Consider the following 18,240-nt stretch of genomic DNA (forward strand, 5'->3'; position numbering starts at 1 on the left):
AACTACCCTTACAACTCTTTCTCCTTTTCATAAGCCTAAGAGAGAATCTTTACACTCCTCTTTTACAAGTATTCCCTCACACACCTCCCTTAGAACTATGTCTAAGCTTTAGGAGGAGGAACTCTAAAGCCTTAGAAGCACAAAGTTTTTATTCTACTTTCTTGCTGCCTTAAGCAGGAAAGATTGGGGTATTTATAGGCCCCAAATAATTTCAAAAATTAGAGCTAAAATTTAAGTCCCCAAGGATTTAGGGTATTAGCGGTACCATTGCTTGTGTTGGGTGGTACCATGGCTTGCAACATAAACACTGGGCGATACCACCGCCTAACATTGACATTGGGCGGTACCACCACCTAACACTGACATTGAGTGGTACCACCGCCCAAACTGACGGTACCATCTCCTGACACAGTTTGGGAGACTTGTGTTTAGGCGATTTCACCACCCAGTTTGGCGGTGCCATCGCTTGACCCTTCTATGGGTGATCAAATGAGCCTTCCACTTAGCCCAAAACAGTCCCAAAGGCCCATTTGACCCTTAATTGAGTTGGTATTGTTTCACCCCAATACCAACTTAATTAGATATAAACTAACTCAATCTAGATATACAATTACAAGTATGAATCCTATGTTGTTTGGTATGTCATTAGTTCATTCGGTTCTTCGTCCGATCCTTCGACGCGTCGTCCTCTCCTTTGGTGTATTGCTCAATCGACATGTTGACTCCTGCAACTTTCGATCTCCTTAGCGCAATGTCTGATCCTTTGGCCCGATACCCAAACTCATAGCGCGAAGTCCTTCTACTAGCACGTCGACTGATCCTTCGGCCTAACATCCAATCTCTTGATATGTTCCACTCTAGTCTAACGTCTGATTCTTCCTACTTTAATCGACTTGTATTTTCTGATTGAATTTAGTCCTACGTCACTCAAAATGTAGATTAGATGGTAAACTCATCAATTAATTTCATCATCAAAATCCAAGATTCAATAACCTCCTGTTGGTGGTCTTAGGGAGTAGGTGGTTCCAGGTTTTCGTTTAGGTGTTACTTACATGGCGAGGGAAGTTGAGTGGTGTCAGGATTTATCCCTATCAACCTCTCCACCAATTGACTCTGCAATACCTAATGAAGCAATGTCTTCGACACCACAAATGATGTTGTTGTCCTTTCCTCGACCAAGTGACATCGAAGTGCATCAGCCTGATCAGGTACGTGTCACTAACTTTTTATCAATTCTCATACCTTTAACACAACCAAATAATACAACCAAGCTTAGAGATCATATGACAATATGCTCCAAAAATAACGCCTTCAAACAATATCAAATTCTTTATCTTCATGCTACCATAAGCTCTCCACTTGAGTTTACTAAACTCACAACCATCACCCAAGCTCAAAAATCTCCATTCTAGCATAAAGTCATGTGTAAGGAATATGATGTCTTACTCTATAATGTCATATAGATCCTTGTATCATCTCACCCCACACAAAATATCATCGGGTGTAACTAGATCTTTTGAATTAAGCTGAACCTAGATGGATCCATTGTCATATTCAAAGCATGTTTGGTAGCCAAAGGATTTCACCAACGACCAGGTGTTGATTACACAAAGACCTTCAGTCTAGTTGTTAAATTGATGATAATTCGACTCATTCTGAACTTGGCTATCACTCAAGGCTGGCCTATAGGATAACTAGATGTTAATAATGCTTTCTTACAAGAGACCTTAATTGAAGATATATTTATGCATCAACCCCTTAGCTTCATCTAGCCTTAGTATCCAGATCATATTTGTAAACTATGAAAAACTATAAATGGATTTTGCCAAGCTCCAAAAGCCTAATATACCAAACTTAGCTCATTTTTTATATCAGTCGAACTCGTCAAATCCAAGTCTAACACCTCCTTATTCCTAAGATATCAAAAGAGATATATTATATATCTACTTGTTTATATAGATAATATTATTATCACAGGTAACAATTCTATGGAGATCAAGTAATTCCTTAAACAATTGGTAGGTCAATTCTCAATCGAAAACTTAAGAATATTAAGCCACTTTTTGGGAGTGAAAGTAACGTTTACATGATGTCTTACTCTATGATCTCAAATATACTCTATAAATTTTTCTATCTCAAAATATATATATTTGAGATTTATTATCAAAGATGAACATGTAAAATACTAAAGAAATCACCACCTCACTCTCCACAATTGAGTTATTCAAATTATATAATGACAACCATACTACAGATCCTACATAATACCTAAAAGTACTTAGTTCCATGCAATATTTATCTATCACATATCGAGACATTTCATTTGTAGTAAATAAATTATCATAATTCATGCATCGACCCTCCACTATGCATTGGTTTACACTAAAATGCGTTCCGTAATATCTTAATAGGACATTCAATCATAGACTTTTCCTTTATAAACACTCATCACTTCATCTTTATACCTTCGTTGATATTGATTGGGTAGGCAACACTGATGATAGAATATCTACATCAGCTTATGTTGTCTTCCTTGGAGCAAATCTGATCAGTTAGAGTTCTAAGAAACAAAACACAATAGCAAGAACTACCATTGAAGCTAAAACTGAGCCATCACTACCACTGCTATAGAACTCAATTGGGTCACCAATTTGCTATACGAACTTAATATCACTTCTCAATTCACTCCTACAATATATTATGATAATATCAGTGCAACCTACTTATGCATCAACTTGATGTTTCACTTACGCATGAAATACATTGTCATCGACTTTCAGAGTTCACGTTCTTAGACGTCAACTACATATTTCTCACGTCCATACTTCTAACTAAGCCTCTCACTTCTAACTAAGCCTCTCGCTCATAAAATATTTCAATTGCATCATCTCAAGATTGACATGATTGATGGAAGCTCAATCTTACGAGGACACGATAAAAGATTATGATATAGACAAATATAAAATAATAATTTTACATTTCTTATATTCTAATACTAAATTAATATATAATTTGAAGATCAAACACAGATTTAATAATATGATTTGAGCATGAGAATTCCTTATAACTTATATAAACATGCACTACCTCAATAAACGAGATCATTAAATTCTTCCACATACTTACTGTTGAATCTCAGCAATCGCATGTTCTAATTCTACTCAAAGACAACATATTCCATATTCCATATGGCGGTTCTCAACCATCGTTTTCTAGTACAATGAATCTATTATTTCGGTTGATCAGTGAATTCTCACGTGCCATGGCATTATTTATAAATAAATATTACTTATATTAAGAAAACAGAAAATACAAGCAGTAAAAATTCACTTGTAGAGACTCAAGATGCGAGTTCCATTATTCAGAAAACAATTACAAACCAGCTAACAAGTTCGCTACTATCATACGAACTGAAATAACAAGCAGCTAAGGCAAATAAATCACAAACTGGACTTGACACTGGTTGAATACTGTAACCAACAACAACAGTGTGTTACAGAGCAAAAATAGCTTCCATGTGGTGTCAAGTGCAAGCAGAAGCATGTTGACTAGTTGACACAAAAAATGGTTGACCCACAATGCAGACTTCAATTAGATAGCGTACATGGCTGCAGAAATGTTGAGGTGATTATGTTTATGCTGAACCACAGCCTCTCTCTCTCCAGACTGATATGCTTTAAGAACCTGTCAAGATAAAGAAAGCACTCGAGTTACAGAAGGTTATTTGGTAGCCTAATGTAGCAAATGCTGCCTACAACATCAAACAACCTTGAGATGAGTAACCATGTCTTTCTGATACATGGTACATGTCCTTTTGACTCTGCTGATCCGCTCAAAATAACTGCAAAATCTAAATCAGTATAGTTAAATGAAAATCCATATGAATATCAGCAGTATAAGAAAGAAGGATGAATAAGAAACGATTCCCTTGGTGGTAAAGCGCCACTCTTTTCTGGACCTTCCTGACAACAGATATAACTGATGTAATTAAAGGTGAGATTTAGATGCCAAAATTGATAAGAGAAGCAACAAGAGAAAGGAAGTGTAGCATAGATGTCTCATCTACTTAGGACTATTGGAAGTAAGATAGCCTAGTTTCTCAGCCAAGACAACAATATCATCATCCTCGCCTCTTTCAACCCACTCTGGTCCACCCTTCTCCTCTTCAATCCGTTCCTTAAACAACGCCTCCCAAAACTCATCATTCAGTTCTGTATATCCACCTTCATGCTTCTCTCCCGGTTTATTCTCAGCATCTTCATTCCTTCCAAGTCCGTGTATTTCCATTGACAAGCCATCCAATTGGAAGAATTCAGGTTCATATACCCCTTCCAGCTTTCCCGTTTCAATGTCAAATGGTGGCTCAAACTCCTGTGCCTCGTTTGTCTCCTCTTCACCATGACAAGGCCCTGCTTCTATTGGTCGTCTCCTTTTCTTTGAAATGGCTTCCTCAAGCTGTTTCCTTTTTTCTTGCTGCTGAACCAACTGCTGGAAGAAGTCAGGGTTTTGCAAAGCACATGCTAAGAAGGTCATCGTTTGTTGCTGTTTTTGTTCTGTGCTTTGTACCCTTTCTTCCATGGCTTGAAGCTGTGTTCTAGTGTTCTGCTGCTCCTGCCTTAGCTTCACCACCTCTGCCATCAGAATGTTCTTATCTCGCTTTAACCTATCAATTTCTCCATCTAGACCAAAGTGCCCGACCTCCAGGAATGACCCCGTTGATTGCTGCCTTGGTAGAGGATTCGAAGGTGGTTTTCTTCTTTTAATTGTCTTTAGAAGATGCTTCTGTCCTCTAAGAAATCCTTCATTTGCAAATTCCCATCTATCTGGGTCCACCTTCCTAAAGCCCTGAGAAAACCAAGAGATTTAGTAGCTTCGACTTTGATGCACCAACCAATCAATCAAAAGGGTAGAAACAAAGATAATCCATCAAATGAAGCAGATACAAGTAGTCTAGCAAAGTCTATGATATCACAGAAGTTTCACAAGTTCAATGGTGGTTGATGAGAAGCCTCAAGCATGATAGTCTTCTGGTCCATCCTCTATAAAAAAAGAAAAACTTAGTGCAGATTAATAAATATTAAAAGATGATAAGGGTACTTCAATTAAGCTGGAAGGAGACATTGGTGAGAGAATGAAAAAATGTGTCCATCGACAATTTTACCTCAAAAAAGAAAATTTATACAGCAAGCAGATTCTCAGCACAAATAATCTTCTCGTTCTCTTCATTCTTCTTTCTTCTTCTTGTCTTTCTATTATTGATATAAAAATAATAATTGTTGAAAATGACTGTTTTGTCTTATATAATATTAGAAGTTGCAGTATGAGGAATTCTAACCATTTCGCTGATCAATAATAACAAAGACGGATATAAAAGGTACTTAGCTCTTCTGCATCATTAAGTTGAGTTGCTAGAACAATCAATCTGCCACTTTAGTACCTGTTCCATTTCTATATGGTTCCAATAATTCCTCGCATGTCAGACTGAAAGATGAAGCAAAAAACACTAGTTGTGTTCACCATATTTCTGTTTTAGCTGACTTCATACAGGCTCATTCCACTTCCAAAGAATAAAAAGTAAGCCACCCAATAGAACCATAGAGGTTCCAAGGTGAATGAACAACAACCGTAGTATTTACTCGTTACAGAAGAAAACAATTAAAAGAGCAAAATTTAAGAGTTGATGTGCTGTGACTAAGAGAATAGGAGAAAATTATATTTTTGAGAATGCTAGAATGTTACTGCTAGAACTCTTCAAAACCTAGAAGTTACTTCCTCTTAAGCATGTGAACGGAAGTTAAGATAGAAAGCTAACAATAAAATGGAACAATCATAGTCCCCCATTTAAGTAGCCGAGATATGAGAGAGATAAGGGGAAATTTTGAAGTAATTGGACCTGACAAGAACCAAATAAGATGCCAACAGAGTAACTAGAGATTAATAATCATGAATAATTATCAGTTGTTTCTATATGGTTTCCAATTACTGCCAACAAAGGGCATCTTATTATCAAAAATTTTGATGGCTGTCATCTGATTATCCAGATCATCAAATTATAGCAAAGTGTTGGGTGTGTTAACCTCTCAATGCTTTCATCCAAAATCAAACTTCTTAATGTTCCTAATCTAAATGATTTTAAATGCACTGCAACCTCACAGCAAAACAGTGTCAATGCATTCAATTCGACAATGATGAATATGAGGAACTAAACATATGTTAACATCTGAAAAGAAAGTTGATGGAAGAGCTCTAGGTATATATAGGGTGAAAATTGTAAAAAAGAAGGTAGGATTGATCCATTGTCCAATTTAATGAGGAACAAATAAAGAGAGATGAAATCCACATTACATATTCAATTTGTTGCAATCTTCTGAACCTTTTATTGCCTTAACATAAAGTTTTATGACAAACTAGAAATATACTTTACGAACACAAGAAAAATTGAGATGCAAAAGGGAAGTCATTTGCGTTGAAAATGAATTCCAACTGCGTCCCCTTTCCAAAAACCAAAAAGCTAAATAGAATCACATGAAAATTCATAAGGCATTACTTCAAACACTTACATATGTGTTGAGCTGCCTAACGAAGCTGGAGAAATTGTTGTGCTTGAAATACCTCGGCAGAAGGGTCACAGCAAAAGCGTGGGGATCCCGGACCACGAAGCTATTACTCGTGAGGCTCCAGGAGACCACCTGATCGGTTACTGGGTCATCGACCATGTCGAAGGTCTTCGTAAGGAAAGGCGGCGGCCCAACTTCGTGCAGCCCCTCCATCGGCCGTGGAGGCTCCATAAAAGAATCTTCTATGTTATAGGAACTCGTCTCCGGGTACTCCTCTTTCACTATATCGGGAAGAGGATCCATGACTGCAGCCAAAACAGATCAAACAATAGCAAGATGAGATTCTGATTCAAATACCGGAAATGTAACTACAGAGAATGTCGGCAACAACAAGGCCCTCACAAGAAACCCATCAAAAGAGAGTAACAAACGGATCCGTCTACTGGCAAAGGTAATCAATCAGAGAAAGACGAGACTTTGATGCAAGAAATGCAACCTAATCAACAAAAAATAGAGAAGAAACCATGGAAACTAAGATTAAAGAGAAAAAAAGCAGATCTCTTTTCAGGCGTTAAAGCAGGGGTCCGAGGAAAAGAGGGAAAGGATAGCACGAGCAGATTAAAATCTGGTGAAGAAGCAGGAAAAGGGATGAGAGTGAGAGGAGGACTCGCCTGCTGATACAAGTCTAACTAACTAAGCTGGGGAGGGGAAAGAGGATAAGATAATATGGGCGGTGGGAGTGTGAGCTCAACGCGCTGCGTTGTATAGCTCAGTGGTTCTTCGAGCAGTGAGATGGATGCTTTCTTGTTGCTGAGGAAGGAAGGAAAGGAAGGAGGAGAAGGGGACGGCATTAAATAGGGCTGGGACAGAAGGTTCCAGAGCGACAAGGTGCAGCCGGCCAGTCGTGGAAGCTTCCGGAGAGGTGTGGGGCGGAGGGAAATATCTCGTGGGGACCCAGCTTCCGGAGGGTGGGGCCGGCCGGTCGTGGAGATTGGCCGGCCGCCGTTGGTCCCGCTTGGAGCTGGGTCTCCTTCGCCACCCGTCTTCCGCAGATATTATCCCACTCGAGTATGGTCGCCGATGGTGATGATTGACGTCCTTGCCGACGCAAGACAATTGAAAGCGGAGGAAGGAAACACCTAATCCCTCTTTTAATTATTTTTCTTTTTCTTCTAAATGGATGGAGAATAAAGGAAAACAATAAAAAAATATTTTTAATTAAAAAATAAAAGTAATATTAAATAATAGATAAAGATTTAGAATATTCATAACTATACAGTAACTTGCTTAGATCATAGGTTACTATTTACAACATACCTATAACTATTTAAAACATGATAACTATCTAGATTATTATTACTATGAATCATTTCTCAATATTCTTACTTGATTCATAGTTACATATATTGATTTAAGATATAAAATAAATATATTTATGAATCGAAAGTGATTTGATAAGAATATTTATAACTTGTTCATATAAACCATTATATTTTATTATTATGACTCCATTTGTTATAAGATTCGCTATATACTTCCGAATGAAATGATAAAGTATTGCTATATACTTCATTTTTTAATGAATTATTAGATTCTTCACCATTATAATTATATTTTATGTTATAAAATATTTCAGTTGCTTCTTGTTATTTTTGATAAAGATCTTTAAGAAGTTTTCTAAGTCATATTACTTGACAAGTTATTGATATTATAATTATATATTCTGTATTTAATATTAATAATGTAATTATTGTTACGAATATCCTTTTGCTATAAGCTAAGCCTTAGGCTTTTGGATACGTCCATCTATATTATCCTTTGTTTTGAACATTCATTTTAATCAAATAACTTTTTTTTTTTTATAGATCCATTACATCTTAGATTTTATTTTTTCCAATTGACTTGATTTCCTCATTCATTACCTTAAGCTATTTCTTTTTTTTCAATAGCTCCCCTAAAAGTTATAGGATCTGAAATAAACAAAGCAAATGTTAAATCATAAATTTCTATTAGTGATTTGAATTTTCCTAAAGGAGTTTCATCTGAGTAATAATTTGATAAATTTGGACTATTACTAGTTGAGGTTGAAGATGAATTTGTTGGAGTAGGATCTATCACTTGATTCAGTACAGTATTTAGTTTTTCTTAAATATGAATTTGTGTTTCATCTCCCAATTCTAATTTGTCCTTTCATTAAATATAATATTTATATTAATAATAACTTTATCTCTAATAGGATTATATAATTGATATATTTTAGATTGTAAGAAATAATTAATTAAGATATATTTTTAGATTTTTCATTATGATGGTTTTATGAATTTATTAAAGCATAAGTAATACAACAAAAAAATTCTTAAATGCCTTACACTTGAATTTATACCATATAAAGACTCAAAAGAAATTCAATTTATAATAACCATTGTTGGTGAAATATTCAACAAATAAATTACTGTTGCAACTATTAGTTATAGGTGTCATACAAGCCAATCATATGAATAATGACACCTGTGATACACTACAATGATCTTTTTGCTTATTATTACTAGTATTTTATCACATATTATCTGGATATATATTGTGATATTCTTGGATCTATGTAATATAAATCAGATCATGATGAGATCACGATAATAAGACCGATTCGCCTTTAAACACAAATCCTCGGTAATAAGTTATTCGAGAAGGACATCAAGATAATCGGATAAACCGGTATATTGTATACTCATCTATATGATAGATGCAGTTAGTCTCATAGTCGCTCGTGTGGGGACACTGAGATACAATGCAAATGCTCATTAGAGAATGAGTTCATTAATTGATCCGCTTACAAAATGCTGAATGGTTAATAATACATGATGTCAGATAGTTATTCCATTGTCATAGTTGTGTATCTAATCCTTGGACTTGAGATACCAAAGATACCTTGTATGAGTACTCCATTCTTTGACACTAGACTTATAGGTTTGAAGATTCCATATTTGGTACAACTAGTTCTCGAGAATGGCAGCCAACCTTACGAAGGTAACTGAGTGTCAACAAAGGATCATCCACTCTTAGTATCACGAGAGAAATATCATGTATGCTTGTTCAGACAAAATCTCTAGCTAGGGTCGTTTGGATTAAGAGAGAATGAGTTCTCTGAAAAAATCTTATTAGAGCGAGACTCGGACAAAATTCCATATGACCCTAACGTTACCATGCCCAATATACGATCTTTGGGATATTAGATGGATGAGGGACTATAAACACATGGTAATTATGGACAAACATATCCGATTGATTTGATCCACCTGTACCATTTGGGGACTATGGCGTAGTGGCATAATATGTCTATAGTTGATGAGTCGAGTTCTAAGTCAGGAGTTTTGACAAGATCAACTCACGGTCAGCTCGATATCGGGCCTAGAGGGTCATATACGTATGGAGGATGTTATGATGAGTAAAGGTATATATATGAGATATCTGTGAAGCCCCAATTTAGATCCTATAGATAAGATTCAAATAGATGATTGGTTAGAGATCCAATTGAATGATCGGATAGAGATCCAATTGAATAGGATCCATGTTAAGTTGCTTGCACTCCTATAAATAGGAGAAACCTCATGGTTCATAGGCTAGAACTTCTAGTGGTCGCCCCTCCTAGTCTTCTCAGCCTTCTCTCCTCCTTGGCTTTGGTAGCCTCATGGTGTGCATGAAGAGGGAGATCCATAGCGATCTAGGGAGCGTCATTGTTGCGTCCGTTGTATGGATCATCGCTAGAGAGGAGTATGCAAGTTCATCAACTCCATCAGATCTGAAATTTTAATAGATATACGATCTCCCCAAGTAACACTTCTAATATGAAATATACAGTTTTTCGATTTTGTAATTTTCTCGCGCACCAATCGTCGCATTACGATCAAGTATTTGACTTTGAGAAATCTATTATTTTACTTTGTTTTTCGATGCACATGCCGACTTGTGATTTCCTAACAATGGAATCAGGTTGACATGTGATTTCAGGAAATCAGAATTAGGTTCATCGTATGATGATTGTATTATAAACTATATATATTATATTTAATCACATAAAATTATTTTATGTATTCTTACTACATTACACATAGTTTTCTGATCCGAAAGATACATTATCTTGTTGTCTGTAGAGCGATCTTTCAACGTCAAATTTGTTGACATAAACAAAGGAAACAGGAGTGACAACGGTTGCTGTTGATGGGATGGATCAACAACGGCGGCATGTGCACAAAAGTTACGGAGGAGCCATTTGTTCGTCGAGGCAGCGCCCGCGAGCAAGCCGTTCGCAGCAAGAGCAGCGCCCGTGTGCAACGCGTTCACGGGCAGGCCACCTGCGGGCAGGGGCAGTGCCCGCCCGCAAGGGCGCAGCTTGCTCGCATGCGCGCAGCCCGCACTCAGGCCGAGGCGGTGCCTGCTGGCTGCCGTCGGCCCGCAAGGCGGCGCCAACTGGCGGTCGCCAGCCCGCAAGGACGGTGCCCGCGGGCTGGCCGCCTACGCGCGTGGCAGCAGCCGCCTGCGCGCAAGGCGGCAACCGCCCATGCGCGAGGCGGCTGCGCAAGACGGCGCCAACTGGCGGTCGCCAGCCCGCAAGGACGGTGGCTCGCGGGCTGGCCGCCTACGCGCCTGGCAGCAGCCGCCTGCGCGCAAGCCGGCAACCGCCCCTGCCGCGTGGCGGTGCGATACTGCCGCCTGCCAGGCGGCGGCCGCACGAAGTTGCAGCCGCCGCAAGAGCAGAAGGCGTTTAGTGTTGTTTGGGGGGGAAGGACAATTTTCGTGCGGCCGCCGCAGGAGCAGTTAGTGTTGTTTGGTGGTGGGGGGTGGGGGGTGGGGAAAGGACAATTTTGTCCTCATAATTTCAAAAATTTTGTGTGCTGCCCTTTACCCAAATTACCAAAATACCCTTCATAGTATAAAAAATTCTTTATATATCCCTAATTTCATAAAATATTAGTTAATTAAAAAATTTAATTAAATATTATTATTTATCTAGAAATCCTAAGATGTATGATGTGGGAAGATGATTATGAAACATATATATGATGTGTGTATATGATTATTATTATTGGGGCCTATTATCACGGACTTAGTTATAATTGCCTAAGTCATGAGTCACCCTTGCGGCAAAGACGCGAACTTAGCTTGAGTTGCCTAAGTTACGATGCACCATTGCGCCAACTTCTCGGACTTAGCTGGGATTGCCTCATTCATGAGACGCCCTTGCGACATATGCGTCCGTAAAGGTTCAGCTTAGTTGTAACTTTGTATAGGTCCCGAAGGATATGTAAAACATAAAGCTGATTAGATTGAAAATGAGCGACCGATAAGGCTCGACGTCACGCGAAGAGGGAAGCTTTATAAGCAATTTAGCAAGCACCTTGAGTGCACAAGAGAGAAGAGAGGAGGAAAACAAGGACTTTAGAAGGTTGAACGAATAGTTGCAAGTCCACAAACAGTGGCTCACCGGGTGCCGGGCATGAAGGCAAGTTCCCGTCAAGAAAATATGCGAACTTGTGAAGATTATTCAACGTCCGACAATATACCGATGCCCTATCCAGCCCTGTGCCACTCGGGGGGTTCCAGGGTGCTGAGATGACTGACGTTTTGGGCATTGTAGCGGGCTATAGAAAACAGCCCGTGACACACGAAAACGGAATCATTTTAGGGCTTTTTGGCCCTGTGTGGTGAGCGATCGCACTGTAACGTTGCAACCTATTCGAACATATATTTTTACAAGCAAAACATACAAAACTAAGGCAAAATAGGCTGCCATGTCTCTGTTCAAGCCTGCAAAAGCGACGAATGATTTATTGAACGAAGTTGTTATGAGTACGTGATGACCATTTATGACATTCTCCCATACTTAAATCATTGGGGGGCGACATCATATACGCAGCGGAAGAACAAGAAAACAAAATCCCCGATTCCCAAAAAGATGTTCGTCGTCGTGCGAAGATTGGTGCGCAAAAAATTCGCAAAACACAAAACTGCGTATAGAGATTGTGTTACCTAGGGAGATCGTATATCCCTGTTTCCTTGCAGATCCTTAGGAGAGGGTGAAGGAGGTCAAGCGTCCTCCTCTCTAGCGGTGATCCACACAGCAGGGTTGCGACGATGCTCCTCAAAACTCCAGGCCTACTCTGAGGTGGAGAGGGAGAGGAGAATAGGAAAGGCAAGCAAAGACTCTAGCATATGAGGCTGTGAATCCCTCCTATTTATAGAGATCCCGTGTCAAACCCTAATGGGTCCTTCCCTAGTGGGTATTGGATCTGCATCTAATAAGACAAGGGCTCCGTCGGATATCTCATATCCGAACCTCTACTCATCGCAATGCCTACCATATGTGTGTGACCCTCTAGGCCCAATATCGAGTTGGCCGTGAGTCATACCTGTCAGAACTCCTTCTAACTCAGTGAATTATTATCTCTGTAATAATTCACTCGACTCATCGACTACGAACGTACTAGGCCACTACGCCGTAATCCCCAGACGATACAGGAGAATCCAATCCATTGGACCTGTCTGTCCTCAGTTACCATGTACCTATAGTCCCTCATCCATCTAATATCCCAGAGACCGTATATCGAGCATGGTGCTGTCAGACCCATACGGTTTCTACTCGAGTCTCGCTCTAATCGGATTCTCCCGGAGAACTCTTTCTCTCTCAACCCGAATGACCTTGGCCAGGGATTTGTCTGAGCAAGAACACATAGGATATTCCTCTCATGACGCCGAGAGTAGATGATCCTCTATTGACACTCAATAGCCCTCGTAAGGTCGACTACCACTCCCAATGACCAACTGTACTAGATCTGGGGACAGCCAAACCTATAAGTCTGGTATCAAAGAGTGGAGCACTCATACAGGACATCCTTGGTGTCTCAAGTCTAAGGACCAAATACACCACTAGGACTACGGAATCGCTATCTGACAATAAGGCATCATCAACCATCCAGCATTCCGTAAGCGGATCAATCAGTGAACTCATTCTCCAATGAGCACCTGTACTGTATCCCTAGTGTCCCTACACGAGCAGCTATGAGACCAGCTGCATCCATCATATGGACGGGTATACATCACACCAGTCTATCCGGTTATCACGATGTCCCTCTCGAGTAACCTATGACCGGGATTATTTAGGATATGTGTTTATAGGTGAATCAATCTCATTATCGTGATCTCATCACGATCCGATTCCCATTGCACAAATCCAAGGACATTACAATATATATATATGCATTTATGCAATAGTTATAAAGTGATATACGCCAAAATATAATAAGCAAAAAGATTCTGTATCAAGTCACACGTGCCATCACTCACGTGATTGGCTTGCTGGGCACCTATGACTAGCAATCTCCCACTTGACCTAAAGCCAATCACCTATGTGTCTGATCCCCATCAGACTCCTGTGACGCTCAAAGACAATCTGAGATAACGGCTTTGTCAGTGGATCTGCAATGTTATCTTCGGATGGAACTCTTTCCACTACTACATCTCCCCGGGTTACGATCTCTCTTATAAGCTGGAACCTCCTCAGAACACTTCTGATGAGACCCGAGTTCCCTTATTTGAGTAATCACCCCATAGTTGTCGCAATATAAGGAAGTCGACTTGTCGCTATCTGTATCGACTCCCAAATCTGTGATGAACTTCTTCACCCAGACTCCCTCCTTTGCTGCATCTAATGCAGCAATGTACTCCGCCTCTGTGGTCGAGTCAGCAGTGGTATTTTGTTTGGAACTCTTCCAGCACACTGCTCCTCCATTCAAGGTGTACACATACCCTGAATTCAACTTGCTATCATCGACATCAGACTGAAAACTTGAGTCAGTGAAGCCTTCAACCTTAAGGCTATTACCTCCATATACTAGTAAAAGATCCTTAGTCCTTCTCAAATACTTAAGGATACACTTTACTGCTTTCCAATTCTCCAAGCCTGGATCCGCCTGATACCTGCTCGTGACACTCAGAGCATGCGCTATATCAGGCCTAGTACATAGCATGGCATACATGATATACCATATTGCTGAGGCATAAGGTATCATATCTATGTTCGCCCTTTCTTAGAATTTTCAATGCCAAACATTTTGACAATGGTTTCTATATACCTGGACTGGGACAAGCCAAGCATCCTCTTGGATCTATCTCTATAGATTCTAATCCCCAAGATATAGGATGCTTCCCCTAAGTCCTTTATGGAGAAGTGTCTAGATAACCAAGTCTTTACTGTGGATAGCATTCCTACGTCATTCCCAATGATGAGGATGTCATCCACATATAACACCAAAAAGGTGATAGCGCTCCCACTTACCTTCCTGTACACACAAGGCTCATCTTCGTTCTTAACGAAGTCATAAGATCTGATTGACTCATCAAATCTTATGTTCCAACTTCGGGAAGCTTGCTTTAGTCCATAAATGGATCTAAGCAACCTACACACTTTATCTAGGCAGTTCTTGGACATGAATCCCTCAGGTTGCATCATATACACCTCCTCCTCGAGGTTCCCATTGAGGAATGCGGTTTTCACATCCATTTGCCAGATCTCATAATTATAGTGTGCTGCAATAGCCAATAGAATTCTGATGGATTTTAGCATTGCTACGGGTGAGAAGGTTTCGTCGTAGTCAACACCTTGTCTTTGACGATACCCTTTAGCCACTAGCCTTGCTTTATAGGTCTCTACCTTTCCATCTACTCTGTTAGAGCTAGCCCCAAGATATTTACCAAAGGGTAATTTTGGCAACACAACAAAGACAATAAAGCGGAAATAATAAAAGCGACAAGAACAAACAAAACACCAGAACACCAGATATACGTGGTTCGGTCAAATGACTTTGACCTACATCCACGGAAGAAAGAGGAGCAAATTACTATTATAAAAGAGGGACACTTACAAATACCTTAGGAAATGTTCCTAGGCCATAAAACACCTTCAGCTTTCTAAACAAGAAGACTTCAAACCATAAGCAGGTTTTCTTGTGATGCCTACTGTACTTCTTGTGGTGTGTCTAACATCAAAGCTCAGGCCCTTATTTATAGTTCCAAGACGAGACAACAAGTCTGATTTTCCCGATGTGGGACTATGGGACTTGCCAAACTAACAAATCTCCACCTTGGCATGTCCCAACAAAACTTGCTCCACCTTCTTCACAAAAGCCCCAACGGGCAATCACCAACAATGAACACCAACCAAGTCCAAGCACTTCTTGAACTTGTAAACTGAAACAGGCTTCGTAAGCATATCAACTGGATTGTCCTTCGTATGAATTTTCTGAATAAGGACTTTTCCCTCAGCAATAGTGTCCCATCTGCATCCAACAATTTTCTTACCCAAAGACGACTTCACAAGATCCCAAGTTCTATTCTGATAGAGAGACTCAATTTCTTCATTCATCACAATCAACCACTTAGCGGAATTATCACAAGAAACTGCATCTGAGTAGGAAGTAGGCTCACCAACTTCACTTGTCTCTTCTGCAACAGACAAAGCATATGCAACCAAATTTGCATATCTTTGTGGTGGTCGAATATCTCTCCGTGGTCTATCCTTGGCTATGGAATATTGCTCTTCCTCTGGAACATCTGTGTCAGTAGACTCGGGACCACCTACTGGCATTTTTTGAGTAGAAGAGTTCAACTTAAAAGAATCTGAACTACCAATCTCAAGCTCCACCTGCTTCTGCGCACTATCATTTGTACAACTAGTAGATTCCTCTTTAGAAGATAGCATAGATAATTCATCAAAAGTAACATCTCTACTAATTATAAATTTTGGGGATTTGGGATCAGGACACCATAATCTGTATCCTTTCACCCTAGAAGCATACCCAAAGAAAATACACTTTTTAGCACGAGGCTCTAATTTTTCTTCATTTACATGCATGTATGCTGGGCACCCAAAAATTTTAAAATCAGAATAATCAGCAGGAGTACCTGACCAAACTTCCTCTGGAGTTTTAAAGTTAAGTGCTGATTTTGACCTAACCCCAGAATATTTACCAAAGGGTAATTTTGGCAACACAACAAAGATAATAAAGCGGAAATAATAAAAGCGACAAGAACAAACAAAACACCAGAACACCAGATATACGTGGTTCGGTCAAATGACTTTGACCTACATCCACGGAAGAAAGAGGAGCAAATTACTATTATAAAAGAGGGACACTTACAAATGCCTTAGGAAATGTTCCTAGGCCATAAAACACCTTCAGCTTCCTAAACAAGAAGACTTCAAACCATAAGCAGGTTTTCTTGTGATGCCTGCTGTACTTCTTGTGGTGTGTCTAACATCAAAGCTCAGGCCCTTATTTATAGTTCCAAGACGAGACAACAAGTCTGATTTTCCCGATGTGGGACTATGGGACTTGCCAAACTAACATACTCCGATCTTTTTCTTAAAGATCCACTTGCAACCGATGGGTACAATACCTTCGGGCGTATCAACTAGATTCCAAACCTTATTGGAGTACATAGAATCCATCTCAGAATTCATGGCTTCTTGCCACTTCCCGGAGTCTATACTCATAATAGCCTCCTCGTAGGTCTGAGGATCAATATCCTCAGCATCCTCTCCTCTAATATGTCCCACATATCTCTCAGGAGGATGAGATACTCTATCAGACCTGTGTAAAGTTGAAACTTGTGTATTAGGTACCTGAACAGACTCGGGCTGTAGAGTGGTGCTTGAGCTTGGTTATCTAACATCGCTCAACTCTATCATTCTCCCACTATCTCCGCCAAGAATGTGTTCCTTCTCAAGGAACACTGCTCTCTTAGCTACAAAGACCTTTTTGTCCTCGGGATGATAGAAGTAATACCCACAAGTTTCCTTGGGGTATCCCACAAATATGCATCGCTTTGTCCTTGATTCTAACTTATCGGGGTTGTCTTTTAACGTGGGCAGGGCAGCCCCAAATCTTAACAACCTTAAGATCAGGCTTCTTCCCTTTCCATATCTCATATGGTGTAGACACTACCGACTTAGTTGGAACTCTGTTCAGAAGGTAAGCTGCGGTTTCTAAGGCATATCCCCAGAATGAGATGGGTAGGTCAGCGAAACTCATCATGGACCGTACCATATCTAATAACGTACGATTTCTCCTTTCAGAGACACCATTGAGTTGAGGTGTGTAAGGAGGTGTCCATTGGGATAATATCCCATGGTCCTTGAGGAACTGAGTAAACTCTGTACTTAAGTACTCACCTCCTCATTCTGATCGAAGAGTTTTGATACTCTTTCCAGTCTGGTTCTCCACCTCATTCTTATACTCTCTGAATTTCTCAAAGGCCTCGGACTTGTACTTCATTAAGTACACATATCCATACCTTGAGAAATCATCAGTAAATGTAATGAAGTAGGAGTAACCTCCAATGGCATGAGTTGACATGGGTCCACATACATCACTATGTATGAGTTCCAACAACTCAGTGGCTCTCTCTCCAGTTCCACTAAATGGAGAGTTGGTCAATTTTCCACGAATGCAAGGCTCACAAGTTGCATAAGACATATAGTCGAATGAATCTAGATATCCATCATTTAGCAACTTTTGAATCCTTCTTTCATGGATGTGACCTAGCCTACAATGCCACAGGTATGCACTGTTCAACTCATCTCGTTTCCTTTTAGACACATTTACATTCATGATATGTGGAGTAGTGTCTA

General features: G+C 39.7%; 1 protein-coding gene across 2 annotated transcripts; it reads right to left on the reverse strand.

Annotated features, from left to right (window-relative positions):
* Positions 1–3,330: 3,330 nt before the first annotated feature.
* LOC135676881 (heat stress transcription factor A-2c-like) lies at positions 3,331–7,645 on the reverse strand. 2 transcript variants are annotated; one of them, XM_065188561.1, is made up of 4 exons: positions 7,229–7,645; positions 6,561–6,862; positions 3,769–4,845; positions 3,331–3,684 (listed from the first exon to the last, which is right to left on the reverse strand). In XM_065188561.1, the coding sequence occupies exons 2-3, from the start codon at positions 6,858–6,860 to the stop codon at positions 4,063–4,065; spliced, it is 1,083 nt and encodes a 360-aa protein (XP_065044633.1). In that variant the 5' UTR covers positions 6,861–6,862; positions 7,229–7,645; the 3' UTR covers positions 3,331–3,684; positions 3,769–4,062. The 2 variants fall into 2 exon arrangements, with proteins under 2 accessions (XP_065044633.1, XP_065044641.1); XM_065188569.1 differs by lacking the exon at positions 7,229–7,645 and adding an exon at positions 6,960–7,214.
* Between the last annotated feature and the right edge of the window lie 10,595 nt (positions 7,646–18,240).

This window comes from Musa acuminata, chromosome BXJ1-1, assembly GCF_036884655.1.
Source record: "Musa acuminata AAA Group cultivar baxijiao chromosome BXJ1-1, Cavendish_Baxijiao_AAA, whole genome shotgun sequence".
NCBI lineage: Eukaryota > Viridiplantae > Streptophyta > Magnoliopsida > Zingiberales > Musaceae > Musa > Musa acuminata.

What these genes read in the sequence shown, in the direction of transcription:
- LOC135676881 (XM_065188561.1), bottom strand. Translation starts at nt 6,860, where the DNA reads ATGGATCCTCTTCCCGATATAGTGAAAGAGGAGTACCCGGAGACGAGT. An exon ending in TTAGGCAGCTCAACACATAT is followed by an intron (nt 4,846 to 6,560) that starts GTAAGTGTTTGA and finishes TGGTTTTCTCAG; the next exon opens with GGCTTTAGGAAGGTGGACCC.